The sequence below is a fragment of the Poecilia mexicana genome, unplaced genomic scaffold (genome assembly GCF_051168715.1).
Source record: "Poecilia mexicana isolate PSO_F unplaced genomic scaffold, ASM5116871v1 scaffold_2, whole genome shotgun sequence".
NCBI classification, from domain to species: domain Eukaryota; kingdom Metazoa; phylum Chordata; class Actinopteri; order Cyprinodontiformes; family Poeciliidae; genus Poecilia; species Poecilia mexicana.
This window is the reverse complement of record NW_028263371.1, coordinates 16,451,502-16,467,232: the sequence shown is the minus strand read 5'-3', so window position 1 is coordinate 16,467,232 and position 15,731 is coordinate 16,451,502. Positions and strand designations below refer to the sequence as shown.

Here is a 15,731-nt window from a genome sequence, read left to right as displayed (position 1 = left end):
GAATACTTTTATTGACTTCAGTCCAAGATTCACACAAAATACACAAGCTTTGCTATGCAGCAACAAACAATGTATGTGTTTAAAGGTGTGATATGTATTAATGCATCAAAGACAAACCATAAATTATGCCTCATCTATTTTTTTAACCCTAACATTTTGTCTTATGTTCATATACATTCATTCCCTGACGTGAGGATTATAAAGACTTTTCTTTGAAAGAATGTATTTTATTTCTATAAAATGGTCCGTTCTCAGTTCAAACCCAATATTTAACACACCGAGTCACGAACATTGTTTTCTGGTACCATAGTGAGTATTTAACAACCTGCATCATGATGTTCCTCTCCTGTTGTTGTCCAGGCTGAAGGCGGCCCTGGAGCAGATGGACCGGGGCGTCGTGGACCTGCAGGAGCTCCGCAGGAACCTGGAGCTGGCTGCGGCCATGTTGGACGCCGTTTACACGGACGAGACCAGGTGAGTCTGCGCGGAGCAGACGGTCAGACGGATGCGCAAGTGCGCACGATGCGTCACAGATCCCATCCCTTTTCTGCAGGCGCCTGCTGGACACGGAAGACGAGCTCAGTGACCTGCAGGCGGAGTCCGTGCCGAGCGAAGTGCGCGATTGGCTGGCGTGCACTTTCAGCAGGAAGATGGGCGTGGCTAAGCGGCGTCCCGAGGAGAAGCCGAGGTTCAGGAGCATCGTTCACGCGGTGCAAGCCGGAATCTTTGTGGAGAGGTAAACGTAGACGTCTGACTTTTCTATGAAATTCTGTTAAGTTTGTTTTGTGAAACCTTTAGAAATGTGGGGTTAAAAAAGCCTAAAGTCATTAGAGTTATTGTCACAGATGGGTTGGATTGTTCTCATACATTTTAATCCACCAATGAAATCTTTGTTCTTGTTTTTCTTCTCTATAGCAGTCTGACAAAGACATTAAATGAGCACTTAAATATTGAAGTCCATTTTATAGTGATTACTCATAATATGACTCTCATCATGCTTCATTTCACTTACATTTTACATGTAAATGTGATATAAGAGCAATTTACCCATTAGGTTCATTCACCACTCTGCACAGAAGCTGCATAATGAGATTTATAACAGACTGTTCATATTCTTTGGTTTTTATTACAAAAGATCCCGGACATGGATTTAAAAATCTAACAAGCGCAAACACACAGAAGTAATGCCAAAGGATAACAATCCTTTGAGATGACCTTAGGCTTTCGGCATAAAATTCTGCTACATGAAAACCGAAGCTCTCATTCTCCATACATAATCAGAAAACTGCAACTCAACACATATCACATCAGTGACCCAAAATAGCAGGAGTTAATCTCATGCTGCCCCGACTTCACTGATGAAGATTTACTCACGTCGGCATGCTGGATGCTCGAAACTCAAAGGAACACCGACAGCATGCTGTAGCCTCTGAAAGGGGAAAAAAAATACAAAAACTGAGACATTTAGGTTATAAAAAAGTATTATACCCTGTCTAGACACAGCTGAACGCTGTACACTCTGCTCTCTATCCCAAGGTACACAATATTCTTTTTATTTCTCTGTAGTTTGACCTCCATTCGTTTTAGTGTAGCAACACATGTTGATATAAAGGAAAAAGCATCTTGGAAAAACACTAACAGTTGAGCCAAAAATTAATCAAACCTCTTGTAGTTTTAGATTAGCATAATTTCATTCAATCAAGAAGTTTGCTTCTGACAGGAAATGAAGTAATAATACTAATAATAATAACATTGTGCTAAACATCATCGTCATTGTTTAGTTCTACGTTTGTTACCACAACTAAGCTGCTTACTTCAACAAGTTCCTAAGACATCAAGTTCTCTAATGAAAGTTACTTCAGTTTGGTTTTCAATATCATATTTAAAAATATAGCTAGCGTCAAAGACACTAAATAGATCTGTAATCTTATGCATACATGGGATATAAAAACATGAGAAATTGTGAAAGTGAGAAACAGACATGTGAAACTGTGAAAAATCTTGGGGTAAGAAATAACTAGAGATGCTAACACATTAAAGCAACACTTCAGAAAACAACAGGGCGATGCCAGATGAGCTTTTCCTTTTTGTTTTCATTTTTTTATAAGTTACGGTAACAAATATTCTTCATGCGCCCCAGGAACTTTGTTGCATTTTGTCACATTGCAGCGACACACCTCAGTATGTTTCACTGGTATTTTATATGACTGACTGAGACAACAAATTGTTGGTAAATGTGAAGTGGAAGGAAAATGATGCTGGTTTTGTAATCCTCTTTTACAAACGACACTCTGAAATGTATGCAGTAGCTTTTAGTCAATAACTTTCAGATCCACTTTAAACTTTGATTCCCTTCATTAGCTTCAGGTGTCAGCCCTTCAGCTCAGACTTCCCTGTTTGTGTTAGAGAGCAGCAGTCCCACAGCATGATGCTGCCATCACCATGTTTCACACAGGAAACGGTGCATTGAAAATGATCTGCAGCATTTCCTGGTGTTCCTGCGTTTTCCCTCTATGGAACAATAAAAGCAATTTCTACCATACATCTCCATCTTCAATAAGTTATTTTAACTGATTTCTTACAATAATGATTGAAAAACATTTATAAAAATAATTTAAATATGTGATTTAAAAATGATTTCTTTTCTTTTCGTCCTCCCCCCATCTTTGAGAAATTTGTGCAGGACTTGTGGGAAACTGTATATGTCAGATTTAAAAGGGCTGAATACATTGTTTGCATGTTTTCTTGTATTTGCAAGAAATTAAACGAGAAAACCTTTTCCTCTCGCCTCACAAACATGCGCTGCTTAGTGATGATCTGCCAGCACAACAAGATACGCCGGAGTTGATGGCTGTAACGTGACAAAATGTGAAAAGGTTTACGGGGCATAAGAGCTCGTAATTAGAGTTCCTGTGGTTCACCCTGAGAAAGTTTTCATCCAGGGTCAGCTTGTCGTCTTTAGTAGAACAAAAACAACTTCTAGGAGTTGTCAAAAGTTGAAATACATGCATTTAAAAGAAAAAAAGGACAGGTTTGATGTAAATGTAGAAGGTAAATTGCACCCTTTCAGACAAAATTACACTTCCAAATGTTCAGTCATTTCCACGTTGATCAGAAATCTGGAGCGCCGGCAAAACGCAGAGGGAGCAGCAGCCATAGATTTCCTTCAAAGCAAACATAGGCGAGCATCCGGGCTGACAGCAGATGTGATTAAGAGGTCGAACATGAAGCGTAATGACGTTAGCGCGCGCGCTACAGGCGAACGGCACACAGGGAAACTTATGAGCTCCGATATCATTAAGTTGTAAATGAGTCGCAGTGGAAGAACGCAGTATCAGTTCATCTGCTGCAGCTTAATGACGCATGAAATCAAAAAATATCTGCTGCAGCCAGGCAGCGCTTGTTTGCCCGGCATCTGTGTGTGTGTGTGTGTGTGTGTGTGTGTTCGCGTGCATGTGTTTGGAGCAGGGTTGCCGTGGCAACAAACAATCCATCCTGGTCTCAAACTGTGGAGGAGGGTGTCGGGAGGGGGTCTGTGTGAGAGGTGTTTATATGCATGCCACTGCCCATATTTATAAGTGTGAGATTGGTGTGTGATATTTTTATCTGTGTGTGTGTGTGTGTGTGTGTGTGTGTGTGTGTGTGTGTGTGTGTGTGTGTGTGTGTGTGTGTGTGTGTGTGTGTGTGTGTCAACAGGATGTACAGACGGACTTCTAACATGGCTGGGCTGACCTACCCTCCCACAGCTCTGACAGCTCTCAAGGTAAAAAAAAAAAAAAAGAAAAGAAAAAGGTAAATACCCTGTTCCAGGATGTAGACGTTTCTTGTATTGATCCTTTGTTCAGGTGGAAGAGGGGAAAAGTTAAAGTGACAAGCAGGAAATCGGTTCCATTTAGTGCAGAGAGCCAATGCAAAAAAGGGATGGGGTAAATTAGAGACGAAGAAAAAGAAATGAGGCGTTTAGGGAACTGATGCAGAAGAGGGAAAACAGGAACTAGAAGTCACAGGAGGAAATGTGAGAAGAAAGAGAAAGAATGAAGAAAATATAATTGAAGACATAAAACAAAAGACCTTACTTATTAAACTTTGAAAAAAGTGGGGTGCTGTGGTGGCACAGGGGCAAAGCACAACCCATGCATTGAGGCCTTAGTCCTCATGCCGGTGGTCATAGGCTTGATTCCCGGCCTGGTGACATTTGCCGCATGTCTTCCCTCTCTCATAACCCCCCTTCTTGTCAAACTACTTTCAAATAAAGGCCACTAGAGCCAACAAAACCTTAAAAAAAAAAAACTTTGAAAAAAGTATTCCTATCCCTTGATATTTGCTACAAAACCAACAAAAGACGAAGAGCAAAACGGTGCTTTTCATGGAAATCTAAAAAAGTGACTAGCCGACATATTTGTCTCCCTTTACTGTGATACAATGAACTAAAACGGTCACATCAAAGCCTCTCTTCTAACCTCGAAAACCTCGTTCAAAACTTGTAACGAACGGGAGGAGAAGCACGTCGAGCAATTAAACACTGGTACAGATTCCCAAAGGTCACGATTAGAGTGATCTGGAAGCGGAAGTTAACTAACGTGCAGGAGCAGAGGAGCCCAGAGCGAAGCTGGACATCATTCAGGGATTTAGAGTTTATTTATACTTTATTTCTGTTAGATTTATGTTAGATTTATGTTTTACCAATTCCCCAGACGCTTGTCAATAAAAAGTTTTGCTGTTAGGATGAGGTGTCTTTTTTTTTTTTTTTTTGTCCACATCAAAATTTGTTTCTTTCGCAAAACTGGAAACACTTTTTTTTTTTTTTTTTTTTTGCATCACACGAGTCACATGATCCAAGGCGCGGCTTGGTTTTAAATGACGTGTCGCGTGGAGAAACGTATTCATGTGTGATTTTAATTTGCTTTTCTTATTTAATGAAAACACCGCAAATGTGAAATTGTGTGCAGTTTTTAATGGGCATTTTCAATCTCTTGAGATGTTTTACTTGTAAAAATCCATAAAATCCCAGTAAAACATATTGAAATTTGTAACATGAAAAAAATGTGGTAAACATCAAGGGGTATGGATACACTTCTGCTGAAAAAAAATAGTAGAAAAAACAACTGAAGAAAGGAGGATGTGTAAAGACGTTAAGAAAAAGCATCATTTACAAAAAGAACAAGAAGAATGAAAGGGAAATAACATCACTACGAAAAAGAACAAAGTGTGCAAGGAGGAGGTTTGTTAGACCAAAGCAGCAGAAGAGTCTGAAAACCGGTCTGATTAAAAACAGAAATAACAGATGTGGAAGAGCTGGTAGAATTAGATCATGTAGATGTGGTGAGCGGCGTGTTTCCTGATATATGTTCCTTCTTCAGGGCTTCCTGTGCAAACTTAAAAAAAAGAAAAGAAAAGAAAAGAATATTCAATTATCTCTCTAATTACTCTCCTTCGCTATTCTGGAGACCTGAAACTCATGAATCATGAGGGGACCAACTTCAAATATAATTGTGAGTTAATGAATAATTGCACTCATTAATTTAATTGCTGCTTTACCTCTTCTGAAGAAACATAGCGTACTGCCCCCTAGTGACGAACGGTGGTATTACACTGAAAGAGCTCGGCTTTATTTTGCGGCTTTCTGTCATTTAGACGTTTTTTTTTTTAACGGTTCTGTTCACTTTGTTTTTCCAGGAGGTGGATCAGTGGTCCTTTGACGTTTTCGCCTTCCACGAGGCCACTGGAGAACACGCCCTCAAATTCCTGGTGTATGACCTGCTGACCCGCTATGACCTCATCAACAGGTTCAGGGTACACGCATTTTGATCTGGCTACTCGGGTGGATTCTGACATTAGAGGAACGTGGCAGCACACAATTCATTTTACTAAATTATTGGTCAAAGAATATGGATCATGTTGTAGGTAAAAACAACCCATACAGACTCAGAGCATAAATACAAAATGTCACTGCTTGGCAGATGCTTCTACAGAGATTTGGAAACTTTGACAGGAACATTGGATGGATGATCGATCTTTAAAACAGCTCAAAATCAGACGCATTCCTATTATCTCTATTAGCTTTGAGGATTGGCTCGGGGTTAGCAGCGCGTTGCTCATGCTAACGGTACTAGCCGGAGTCCTGTGCTCAGATCCCTGTGCAGGCCCTGGTGCAGTTTGTTGAGGCTCTGGAGAACGGCTACAGCAAACACAGGAACCCCTACCACAACCTGATCCACGCCGCCGACGTCACGCAGACCGCCCACTTCCTGATGCTACACACCGGACTGATGGTAACACACACTCACACACACATTGATGTTGCCTTTTGCTCATGATTCTGCATAAAGCAACCAGTTTAAAGACTCTGAGCTTCTTAGGGTTTGAAGAATAAAACATACATTAGTTCAAACAAAAATGGCTTTACTGCTCATTACTCATAGGGCTTGTGAACAGAAAGCTTTCACATTAACACACTCATTGTGTGTGTGTGTGTAGCACTGGCTAAGCGAGCTGGAGATCCTTGCCATGGTTTTTGCTGCGGCGATCCATGACTTTGAACACACGGGAACTACAAACAACTTCCACATCCACACCAGGTAACACACCCGGCAACAACAGTGGAAAGGATCGTCGGTTGTGTGTGTTGGAACACAAACCTTTAAGATCGAAAAAAAGAAACTAGAAGTTCATCGACTAGGAATCATGTGTCGTCTCTTGGTAACGGCCTCTGAAGCTGGAGCCAATTAGACAAGCGTGTTGCATTTAGGGTCTGTGAAATCTGAACAGTTTTTATCCATCCGTCAGGTCGGAGGTCGCCATCCTGTACAATGACAGGTCGGTGCTGGAGAACCATCACGTCAGCGCCGCCTACAAGCTGATGGCCGAGGAGGACATGAACATCCTGGTCAACCTGAACAAAGAAGACTGGAGGTTCGCTCCGCGTCTTAATGATGAACGTTCCCGCATCCTCCCAGCCTCCAGCCTGACCAGCAGACGTGCACCAGTTCATTTTAACACAAACTAAAACATCCAGTAGGCACATATGCTGCGTCATCTTGCCGCTCAGTTATTCTGCATGTCTGCTGAAGCTCAGACACTTTCTAGTTTTGAACAGCAAAACAAATTTTATTGGTCCTCAAAGAGAGAGAAGCCATTTGATTGAGTTTGGTCCGTTGTGAGTTGTAAACAAGTCACAGCAACACGACTGTAGACGGTCGTCTGCCTAAACTCTAATACAGACTTCCTGACATATTTCAAACCAGATTTCACCAGTTTAGACATGAACATCATCAAGAGCGAATCGCTGTGTGGCAGCCGTTTCTCTCATGTTGTGTTTGCTGTTCTTTGTGTTTTCCAAAGTCGTCCACGGCAGAGGTGGTTGCTTCAGACGCTTACGGAGATGTGTGCAACGCTTAAAATAGAATTTCACATTTGAAGTCGTGGTCACTGTTTCTGCTGTACCTTCACGGCTTTACCTGCACTTTGATGCTTTTTGTGGTGGCCAGACGCAAACAGGGCCCATGTTTGGGAATCAGAAGCTTTTTTTTTTTTTCTCCAAAGATTATGTCGACCAACCAAAAACTGATGAAAATGACATTCAAGCTCTTCCAGAGAATATGTCTGTCTCAAACTGATCTGTAGGGATTCATTGTGTTGATTTTCCGGCAGGGAGCTGAGGGCTCTGGTGATAGAGATGGTGATGTCCACAGACATGTCCTGCCACTTCCAGCAGATCAAGACCATGAGGAACGGCCTGACACAGACAAACGGGTCAGTACGTCACCAGACATTATCTTTTTTTTTTTTTAAAGAATCCTCATGTTAAACTGTAGTTATAGACACATATAAAAATTCTTAATATTTTGCATCATATTTTGAACATTTTTCATCAATCAGCCACAAGGGGGTGCTCTAGGTCTCTAGCTCCCCCACTTCTATGTGGTCGCATATGAAACATAGTAAAAGTTGCGAGTATAAAGTATTTATTAGCACCATTTAACTGATGTGTTGCTGATAGTTGCAAACTATACTTTTGAAACTGTGTAAGCAAAAATATCCAATATTTGAAACTTAGGTCATAAGGGTTAAACAAAAAACCTTATAATGCTTTTATACCAGTGACTGGGTCTGCATGACAGTTTCAGCAAAAAGTTTGCCATTTCATGTGTTGACGCTTCTTGAAACAGCCTGAAATGTGTGGGGCTAGTTGTGAATACTGCACAACGGCTTTGAAACGAGCTTGTCAGGAAGTGGGGTTTGCGGTGGAGAGAAGAGACGCAGGTAGACCCAGGATGTAGATGAAAATGGTGATTTATTGATGAACAAAAGCTCAGTCCAGGATGACAGGCAGCAAGGCAGAGAGGTTAGCATGCAGCTAATTACCAGTAGCAACTGAAGACTGAATAACGAGAGCTAAGCTAACCAGGACTATAAGCTTCCAGTTCAACTGGCAAGCACGCAGTAGACAACAACTGACATAAGACATACATTTGACGAGGACCGACAAGAGACAAAGACAACAGGTGGACTTAAATACACACGGGGTAATCAAGGGAACGAGACACACCTGGGAACAATCGAGGGCTGAGAGGACAACACAGAGACTGGGAAACAGGACTAAACACAGAAAATCCCAAAATAACTACAGAAAAAACACGGATCATGACAGAGCTTTTAGAAAAGGTCCACAGTTTTCCTCCTGCGTGGACAGAAAATACTTTTCCTTTAGGACCCAATTCAGATTCATCAGCAGTCAAGCTTCCAAATTTAGATCCTCCGTCGTGAACGCCGCTTCCTGGAAGACGTGTGAGGCTGGTCCATCTGACGGACACGACTAGATCAACAGTGGGAGTTTGGTGCAACGGCCCAACATAAGGTCCTGCAGGCTGCTGGACCAGGACCAGATTGGCCAGTATGTCCCTGTAGGGGCTCTGCTCAGAGAGAGAGTTTCACAGGATTAGCGCTGAGTCCGACCGGTCCGGCTCCTGCCTCTCTCTCTCTGTTTGTCAGTGCTGCAGAAGGTGCGGAGGGAGGCGGCTGTCACGCTCTTCACCTCACGCTCCCCCCACTTGGATGGGATTTTGGGGGAAGACGCTGTCATCAGCCTGTCAGCATGCTGATTCTGCCTGTGTTTCTGAGGCTGACTGTACTCTCTGTAAACAGCACTGACAATACAAAAGAAAACACCCGGCAGCTTTTACCTAGCATACGGCTGGCAGTCTCTTTTTAGACTGAGCTGTGGTTCAGGAATAACAAAGCTATTTCTGGAATAGTTTGTGCCTTTTACGCTGCTACTAAATCTTTGTTGTTTGTCTGTCTCCAGCATAGACAAAGTGAAGGTTTTATCTCTGATGCTTCACGCAGCAGACATCAGTCATCCTGCCAAAGCCTGGCCGCTGCACTACCACTGGACTCACAGCCTGATGGAAGAGTTCTTCAGACAGGTGCACAGTTTGATGTCTTGCTTCTCCTGAAACCTGAGCTGCCAAGTTCTCTCAGTCCCCAGGACTAAGCACAAATTGAACGAGCTTAGTCCTGAGGGCATGTAAATCCTGGCAGCCCGCCAGGCTTATAATACACAGGGGGAAACCCTGAGTGGCTGAGCTTGAACGGGCAGATTTAGGAGGTCTTTTGTTTCGCAGGCAATCCAATTACTTACCTCTAAACACTGAGCCAGTATTTTTATGCTAAACTCACATCAGTACCATCATATTTTCTCCAGATTAAGTTTGAAAACCTAAAAACCATCTACCAACTTTGAAGTTATTTCTTAAGTTTGCATTTCAATTACATCATCATGCAGAATATGCGATTTAGTTCCAGCCATCTTATCTTCATCTGTGTATCTGTATTTTAACAAGGACAATGTTACAAAAAATCTTGATAAACCTCGTCACTCAGATGTTTTTATTTTTCCATTTCTGTTGTCAGATCTAAAACAAAGTCAGAAATGAACTCTTAAGAACTCATAGCTTAGTGTGTTGGAAAGGAGGCAGCAACTGATTTTGCCTCCTTTGGTGCGTTCATACCAAACACATCGGGCGCGTCTGGTTTACATTCAAAGTCTATGTGGAGATGCGTTGAGGCCCCGTTGTGGTGTAATTTGAAGCGCTTGGAGGGTTTAACGCATCAGGCACGTCTAACGTGTCTTACAAATAGACTGGCAACGGAAAACAACGGCTAGAGCGTCTAACGCACCCTCAATACGCTCTCGACGCGCCTCCACATAGACTTTGAATGTAAACCAGACGTGCGAAGCGCCAGGTGTAGAGTTAAATGTCCAGCATCTGCATTCAAAGTGCACACGCATCAAACTATGAAGGGTTGGATGCGTTTTTAATGCACCCAACGCGTTTGGTGTGGACACACCGTTAGAGACAGGAGGTTCAAAAGCTGCCTGCTTATGTTTTGTTTGCATCGTTTGTCAAGGTTGGTTTGAAATTGATTCAAAAAGCACACAGACCGGATTTGAGAGTGTAAAAAAAAAAGGAAAAAACCTAAAAAAAAAACTCCTCAACTTTCATATTTTGTTTCTTCTTTAGGGAGATAAAGAGGTGGAACTTGGTCTTCCTTTCTCTCCCCTCTGTGACCGCAAAGCCACCATGATCGCCCAGTCACAGATAGGTACCAACCTGATCCTGCTCCGTGCTTCGGTTTATCACATTTATAAAGAAATGCTAATGCTAATGCTAATGCATTCACTCATTCATCTGCCTCTCTGGTTGTAGGTTTCATAGACTTTATCGTGGAGCCCACTTTCACTGTCCTGGTTGACACAACAGAGAAGGTGATCGGACCGCTGATAGAAGAAGACAGGAAGGCCAAAGAGAGTGGAAACAGAAGGTCCAGGTAGTGACACCGTTTTCAGTGCCATTACTTATGATGAACAACGGGGAATTGTAACAGCAGAAAGCAGTAAACTGCACTGATTATGTTTTTAATGAGAAGGTGATTATGAACCGACTGCATAGAGCAGGGGATTGGTGCTGCTGGGGTCACATGCTCTGGTTTCTGCTGGTCTCAGTACCGTCCAGCTCCAGAGTAAAGGTCTGGAAGATGAGGGAAAACAGATTACCTCACCAAGAGACCACACGGCTTCTCTGAGACTGCGGTCAGCTCCACTGGTGCACCTCAGGGCAATGTACTTTAGGCACACCTTCTTCCTTCCACACATCCAACTTTAGTTACAAACAATGGATCATGACAGTAAGTGAAACGTTTTTGGACAATGCTACTTTGTTACGTAACAAGGATGGACCTGAGATAAAGTACAGAGAACTGGTAGTGGGATGTGAGGATTGATTCTAGTCTGACCTCCTGCTGATAAACACCTCAAAAAATAGACGCTGATTTTTGGATTGGAGGAGTCTGGAGGAGTTACCGTGGTTTCAATCTGTAAGAGGTTTGGGTTGACTGATTAGCAAGAACTAGGAGAGCATGAACCATTAAGAAGGGAGCAGTGGAGGACTGGACAGACTGTCTCTGTGGCTGGTATGGAGAAGAAATCTTCAAAGGAGCATGAGGAAACGGCTCGGAGAACCACTCTGACTCAGCACATTCACCAAGCAGAGGGAAACGTTCAGTCGCTGAGAAGTTCAACGGACAGAATTAGGAAGTCTTTTGTTCCACAGGAAATCCAATTACTTAACTCTAAACACTGTGCCAGCAGCTTCTCCCTTTTATTATTCGCTAAATAGGATGGTGCACAAGACGCATGGGTAACATTAGTGTGTAATATGATTATATGAGTCTCATTAAATCATATCTATCATTTTTATTAGTCTCAAATCTTTAAAAATGATCTCTCTGAAGCATAAAATGTTTGAAATTTGGGTCTTGAGAAAATAATTCCTTAATATTGATGAAACGGTACTAGCTGCATTGGCAGATTATTTCAGTGTATGAGGAAAAGGTCTTGTTATAGGTGATGTAATCTGCCGATGGAGCTGGTACTTTTTCATCATTATTTACTCAAAAACCAAATAAGTAATTTAACAAATATAGGAATTATTAAAAATCTCCTATCTCTTACTGAGAAGTTGCTTGTAAGTTAGTTTTGATTTATTTCAAGTGATAAAAATACTTGGTAAGATTTTGTGTTTTTGCCGTGCAGCTTTATGAAAATAAAGTTTTGCAGGATCAGAAGTAGCCCTCGTAATTCTCACGGTTGGTTTCAAGGCATCAGTACGACCAGTGATATTCTTAATCATCAATCCAGTCGACTGTCAGTCATGCATCTCAACATGCACATGAAAGCTGCTTGTAAGATTTCCTCTGTGTCGATGTTCCCCGAATGCTCTTGGTGGATGCGAACAATTTATCGGTACCTCACTTATGCTCTGCACGACGCTGCTTTCATTCAGCCTAACAGGAAGCGGTTCAGTCACTGTGGAGTCGGTGCAGAGACACAGCAGTAATCGCCATGGAAACACCGACGACGGACAGATGAACTTTTCCCTGACGGCCATTGACCTGCCAGCTCTGAGGCACCACCTCTCCAGCGTCATCGCCAGCAACAAGGATCGATGGAAGGAGCTGTCTGTGCACGGTAAGCAGGCGCGAGAACAAACACTTGTTTTGGCCTAAAAACTGATGGAAAACTACACAATGTTGTTTGTTTAATGATTGTTAAGGGAACAAAAAAACACAATTTATCTTGTTAGATTTAGAAAAAAACAAAACATTTTACTCTAGACACGAACAGAACTGAAGTTCTTTTTAGCCAGGACATTTCATGGACATTTGGACCACTCAGATGTCCTCTTAGGCCCCTCCCACAGTTACTGTAGCAACCAAATCCACTTGTCGAATACCACTGTTAAGAATTAAAAAAAATATCCAAGCATTGTTAAATATTTTAAGTTGGTGTCATAAGCTGTACCAGGCTTCCTTACAGATTCAGAAATCACTGCTGACCGATGGGCTGCATTTCATTCATCAGCGCTGCTGCCTGGTGTAATTGAAGATACAAGCAGTTTCTGCTCCGGTCATCATTTCATGGCAGCCCAGGGTTATTCTGAACCTGCAGAGTTCTGACTTTTAGCTTTTAGAACGCTTCTCGTTGACCTCGTTGATTGTGTCTTTACTCCCGGAGCAGAGCTGGCCAAGAAGGAGAAAGAGGAGACCGAGGCGAGAGACGAAGGTGAAGACATCGGCTCAGACGTCCCGTCCCAGGCCTCGCCCGGCCACGGCGCCACAGATCCGGCGCCGAACTCGGACGATTGCGCTCCAGCTGAAAAGTGCGATGATGAATCACCTGACCACACGGCCGCGGATCACCTGACCTGGAACGGTATGAAGACGACGTGACAGAAAAAAGCTTTTTTAACTCCAGATGTGGATGAAAACTCACACACTACCGCGCTAACTTTCTGCAGGGGCAGAGGAGGAAGAGGGGGATGACAAAGTGCCTGAAAACGCCTGATGATCCGAAACTACAAGTCCTCTATTAATCTGACTTTGGCAGATCACCATGGCAACAGGCAGCTCGGTTGCAGTAACCACTAGGGTTTAGACTCTTCTGTGTAAAGAAGCTGACTCAGTGGCCCCTCGGTGGCCCCCAGAGGACCTCCAGATTATCTGTTTACAAGTGAATGTGGATAAATCATACTTTGGAGTGACCATCCCCCCCCATCAGATCATGGCTTCTTAGCAGCTTCCTGGTTCATTTTCTGTCAGGCTCAGAGGTAAATTGTCTGGAAAAACCAAAGAGTGTGTGATGGTTGGCGAATCCCCGTTCACGATTACCGCAGACAAAACGTCGTTTATCAGGATGAATGAAACACGAAGCTGTTAAGAAGCAGCCGTGGCGGTGACATCGGCGGGCGTGTGGTTTTGTTTGGGCGCCGTCAGTGATCCGTGATGGGAGTGAGGCGTCGCTGCTGCTCTGCTCTCTGCTCCAACTTCACATTCTCAGGTATGTCGCATTCACCCAGTCACACCTCCGCGTCTGCGACGGAAGACCTTGGTGTGTTGAGATGCTCGTCGAATCAAAGTAAACGAAGTCGATGTAAGTATGCTGACGCAAACAGGCTTTTAAACTCCTTAAATTACTTTTACTTACTCTTCAGGCCTCGGCGTCTGCCAACGTTCGCCACCACTTTACCCAATTTCCATTTCAATATCGTGTAGGAATTTTGGTCCTCTAATTCAATTAAAAATAAAAATATTGTAACTCATATCATCCATGTGGCAGGAGGGATCAAATTGAATCAAATCAAGTCTTGCAGCCAATCAGAAGAGGCCTCCGACTGAAGGCTGTGGCTGTACGACAGGCTCATGACAGCGATGCTATGCTAAGATGCTAACAGTTCAACTTCCAGGCAGCAGAGATGATATTTCACAATAACATATCCTGCATGTCTCCATTGCTTGTTAAAAAGCTCCACTAATCCACCTCCTTTGCTTTTGCCGCTCCTCTTTAAAGGTCTTTATGGCAGCACGGTCCGACGCGGTGAAGTCTGAGGTTTAATAGCTGTGTATTGTGATCGATAGACGTAGTTTTAACTTCCTCATTCGCTCTTTGGTCCTGCTCAGCATCCGTGTAGCCTGCTTTTCAACTCCTCTGCGTTCTCCATCTCAATAGATTAACAAAATGTGAATAACATTACAAGTGGAGACGTTTTTGTCATATTGATAAAGCTTCTAGGAGAATGTCCATTGGACAGATGAGACAAAATTTGAGCTTTTTCACAGGACATATCGGCTGTTTGTTCAGTCACACAAAAATTAAGCAGAGCTAGAAAAGAGCACAGTCTGCTGTCAAACATAGAGGAGGCTGGGTTATGTTCTGGGGCTGCTTTGCTTTGCTTCCTCTGAAATCTGTGCAGAATAAAATTAAATCTCAAGGGAGCGTTCTGGAGAGAAATACGCTGCCTAGTGTCTTCCAACACAATAGTGACACAAAACACAGCTGAAAACCCCCAAGAATGGCTGGGAGCAAAACATTGGACTGTTCTGATTGTCCTTCTACATTCAATAGGACGTCTAGGAGCTGAATTACGCCATCGGGAGAAGACGCCCTTCAAACCTCAGACAGTTTGCCCTGGAATGGGGCAGAATCCCTGTGGACGGGTGCAGAAGCCTCACTGACGCTTGCAGAGATTGATTGCAGTCGTTACCTTAAAAAGTTGAGCAGCAAAAATGTGAGGTTGCAGGTACCATCATTTTTGACCAGGCATGTTTCACTGGTCGGCTTTTTGAAACGATTCTGCTGAAACACGATTGAGAAGAAACGTCTGATTTTCAGTGGTTCATTTTCAAGGAATTTTATTTATTGCTTTTGTCCGTTTCACGTCATCTCAGTGACCTTTGTGGGATTTTCATTCGCGACCTTTAAAAGTCCAGTTGATCTTGAGCTCAGCAGCTTTTCCAGATGACACATCTCAGTTTTTGTTTTGTGTTTCATGTCCTAAGATGTTGTTTAATTTCTGCTACCCTTCACACGCGGCCCTGCTTTCACTTAACCCTTGCCTTCCTACTTTATTATCCAGAGTACACGGGCGTTACTCTGTCCTTTCTTCTCATATCCATGGTTTCCTCCTGTGTTCCTTTATTTTAAATTGTCTCTCATTCAGATGTTCTTTATATTTTTTATTTATGGACTTTCTGCATCTGTCTTTGTCTCAGTCAAATAAAAACTTCTCTGTCATCGGATACTGGTCTGTCTGATTGTGAGCCTCAGTTTGAGTCCTTCGTCCATTGATCCATGACAACTGCCTTAAACGAAGAAGAGGAATGTAAGAGCTGAA

General features: G+C 42.8%; 1 protein-coding gene across 1 annotated transcript; it reads left to right on the top strand.

Moving 5' to 3' along the window:
• pde1a (phosphodiesterase 1A, calmodulin-dependent) lies at positions 1 to 15,636 on the top strand. Its single transcript, XM_088011983.1, has 14 exons — positions 1 to 474; positions 554 to 736; positions 3,697 to 3,763; positions 5,677 to 5,793; positions 6,132 to 6,272; positions 6,478 to 6,578; positions 6,787 to 6,912; positions 7,651 to 7,752; positions 9,305 to 9,425; positions 10,524 to 10,605; positions 10,710 to 10,830; positions 12,345 to 12,529; positions 13,079 to 13,273; positions 13,359 to 15,636. The coding sequence occupies exons 1-14, from the start codon at positions 383 to 385 to the stop codon at positions 13,403 to 13,405; spliced, it is 1,680 nt and encodes a 559-aa protein (XP_087868109.1). The 5' UTR covers positions 1 to 382; the 3' UTR covers positions 13,406 to 15,636.
• Positions 15,637 to 15,731: the final 95 nt, after the last annotated feature.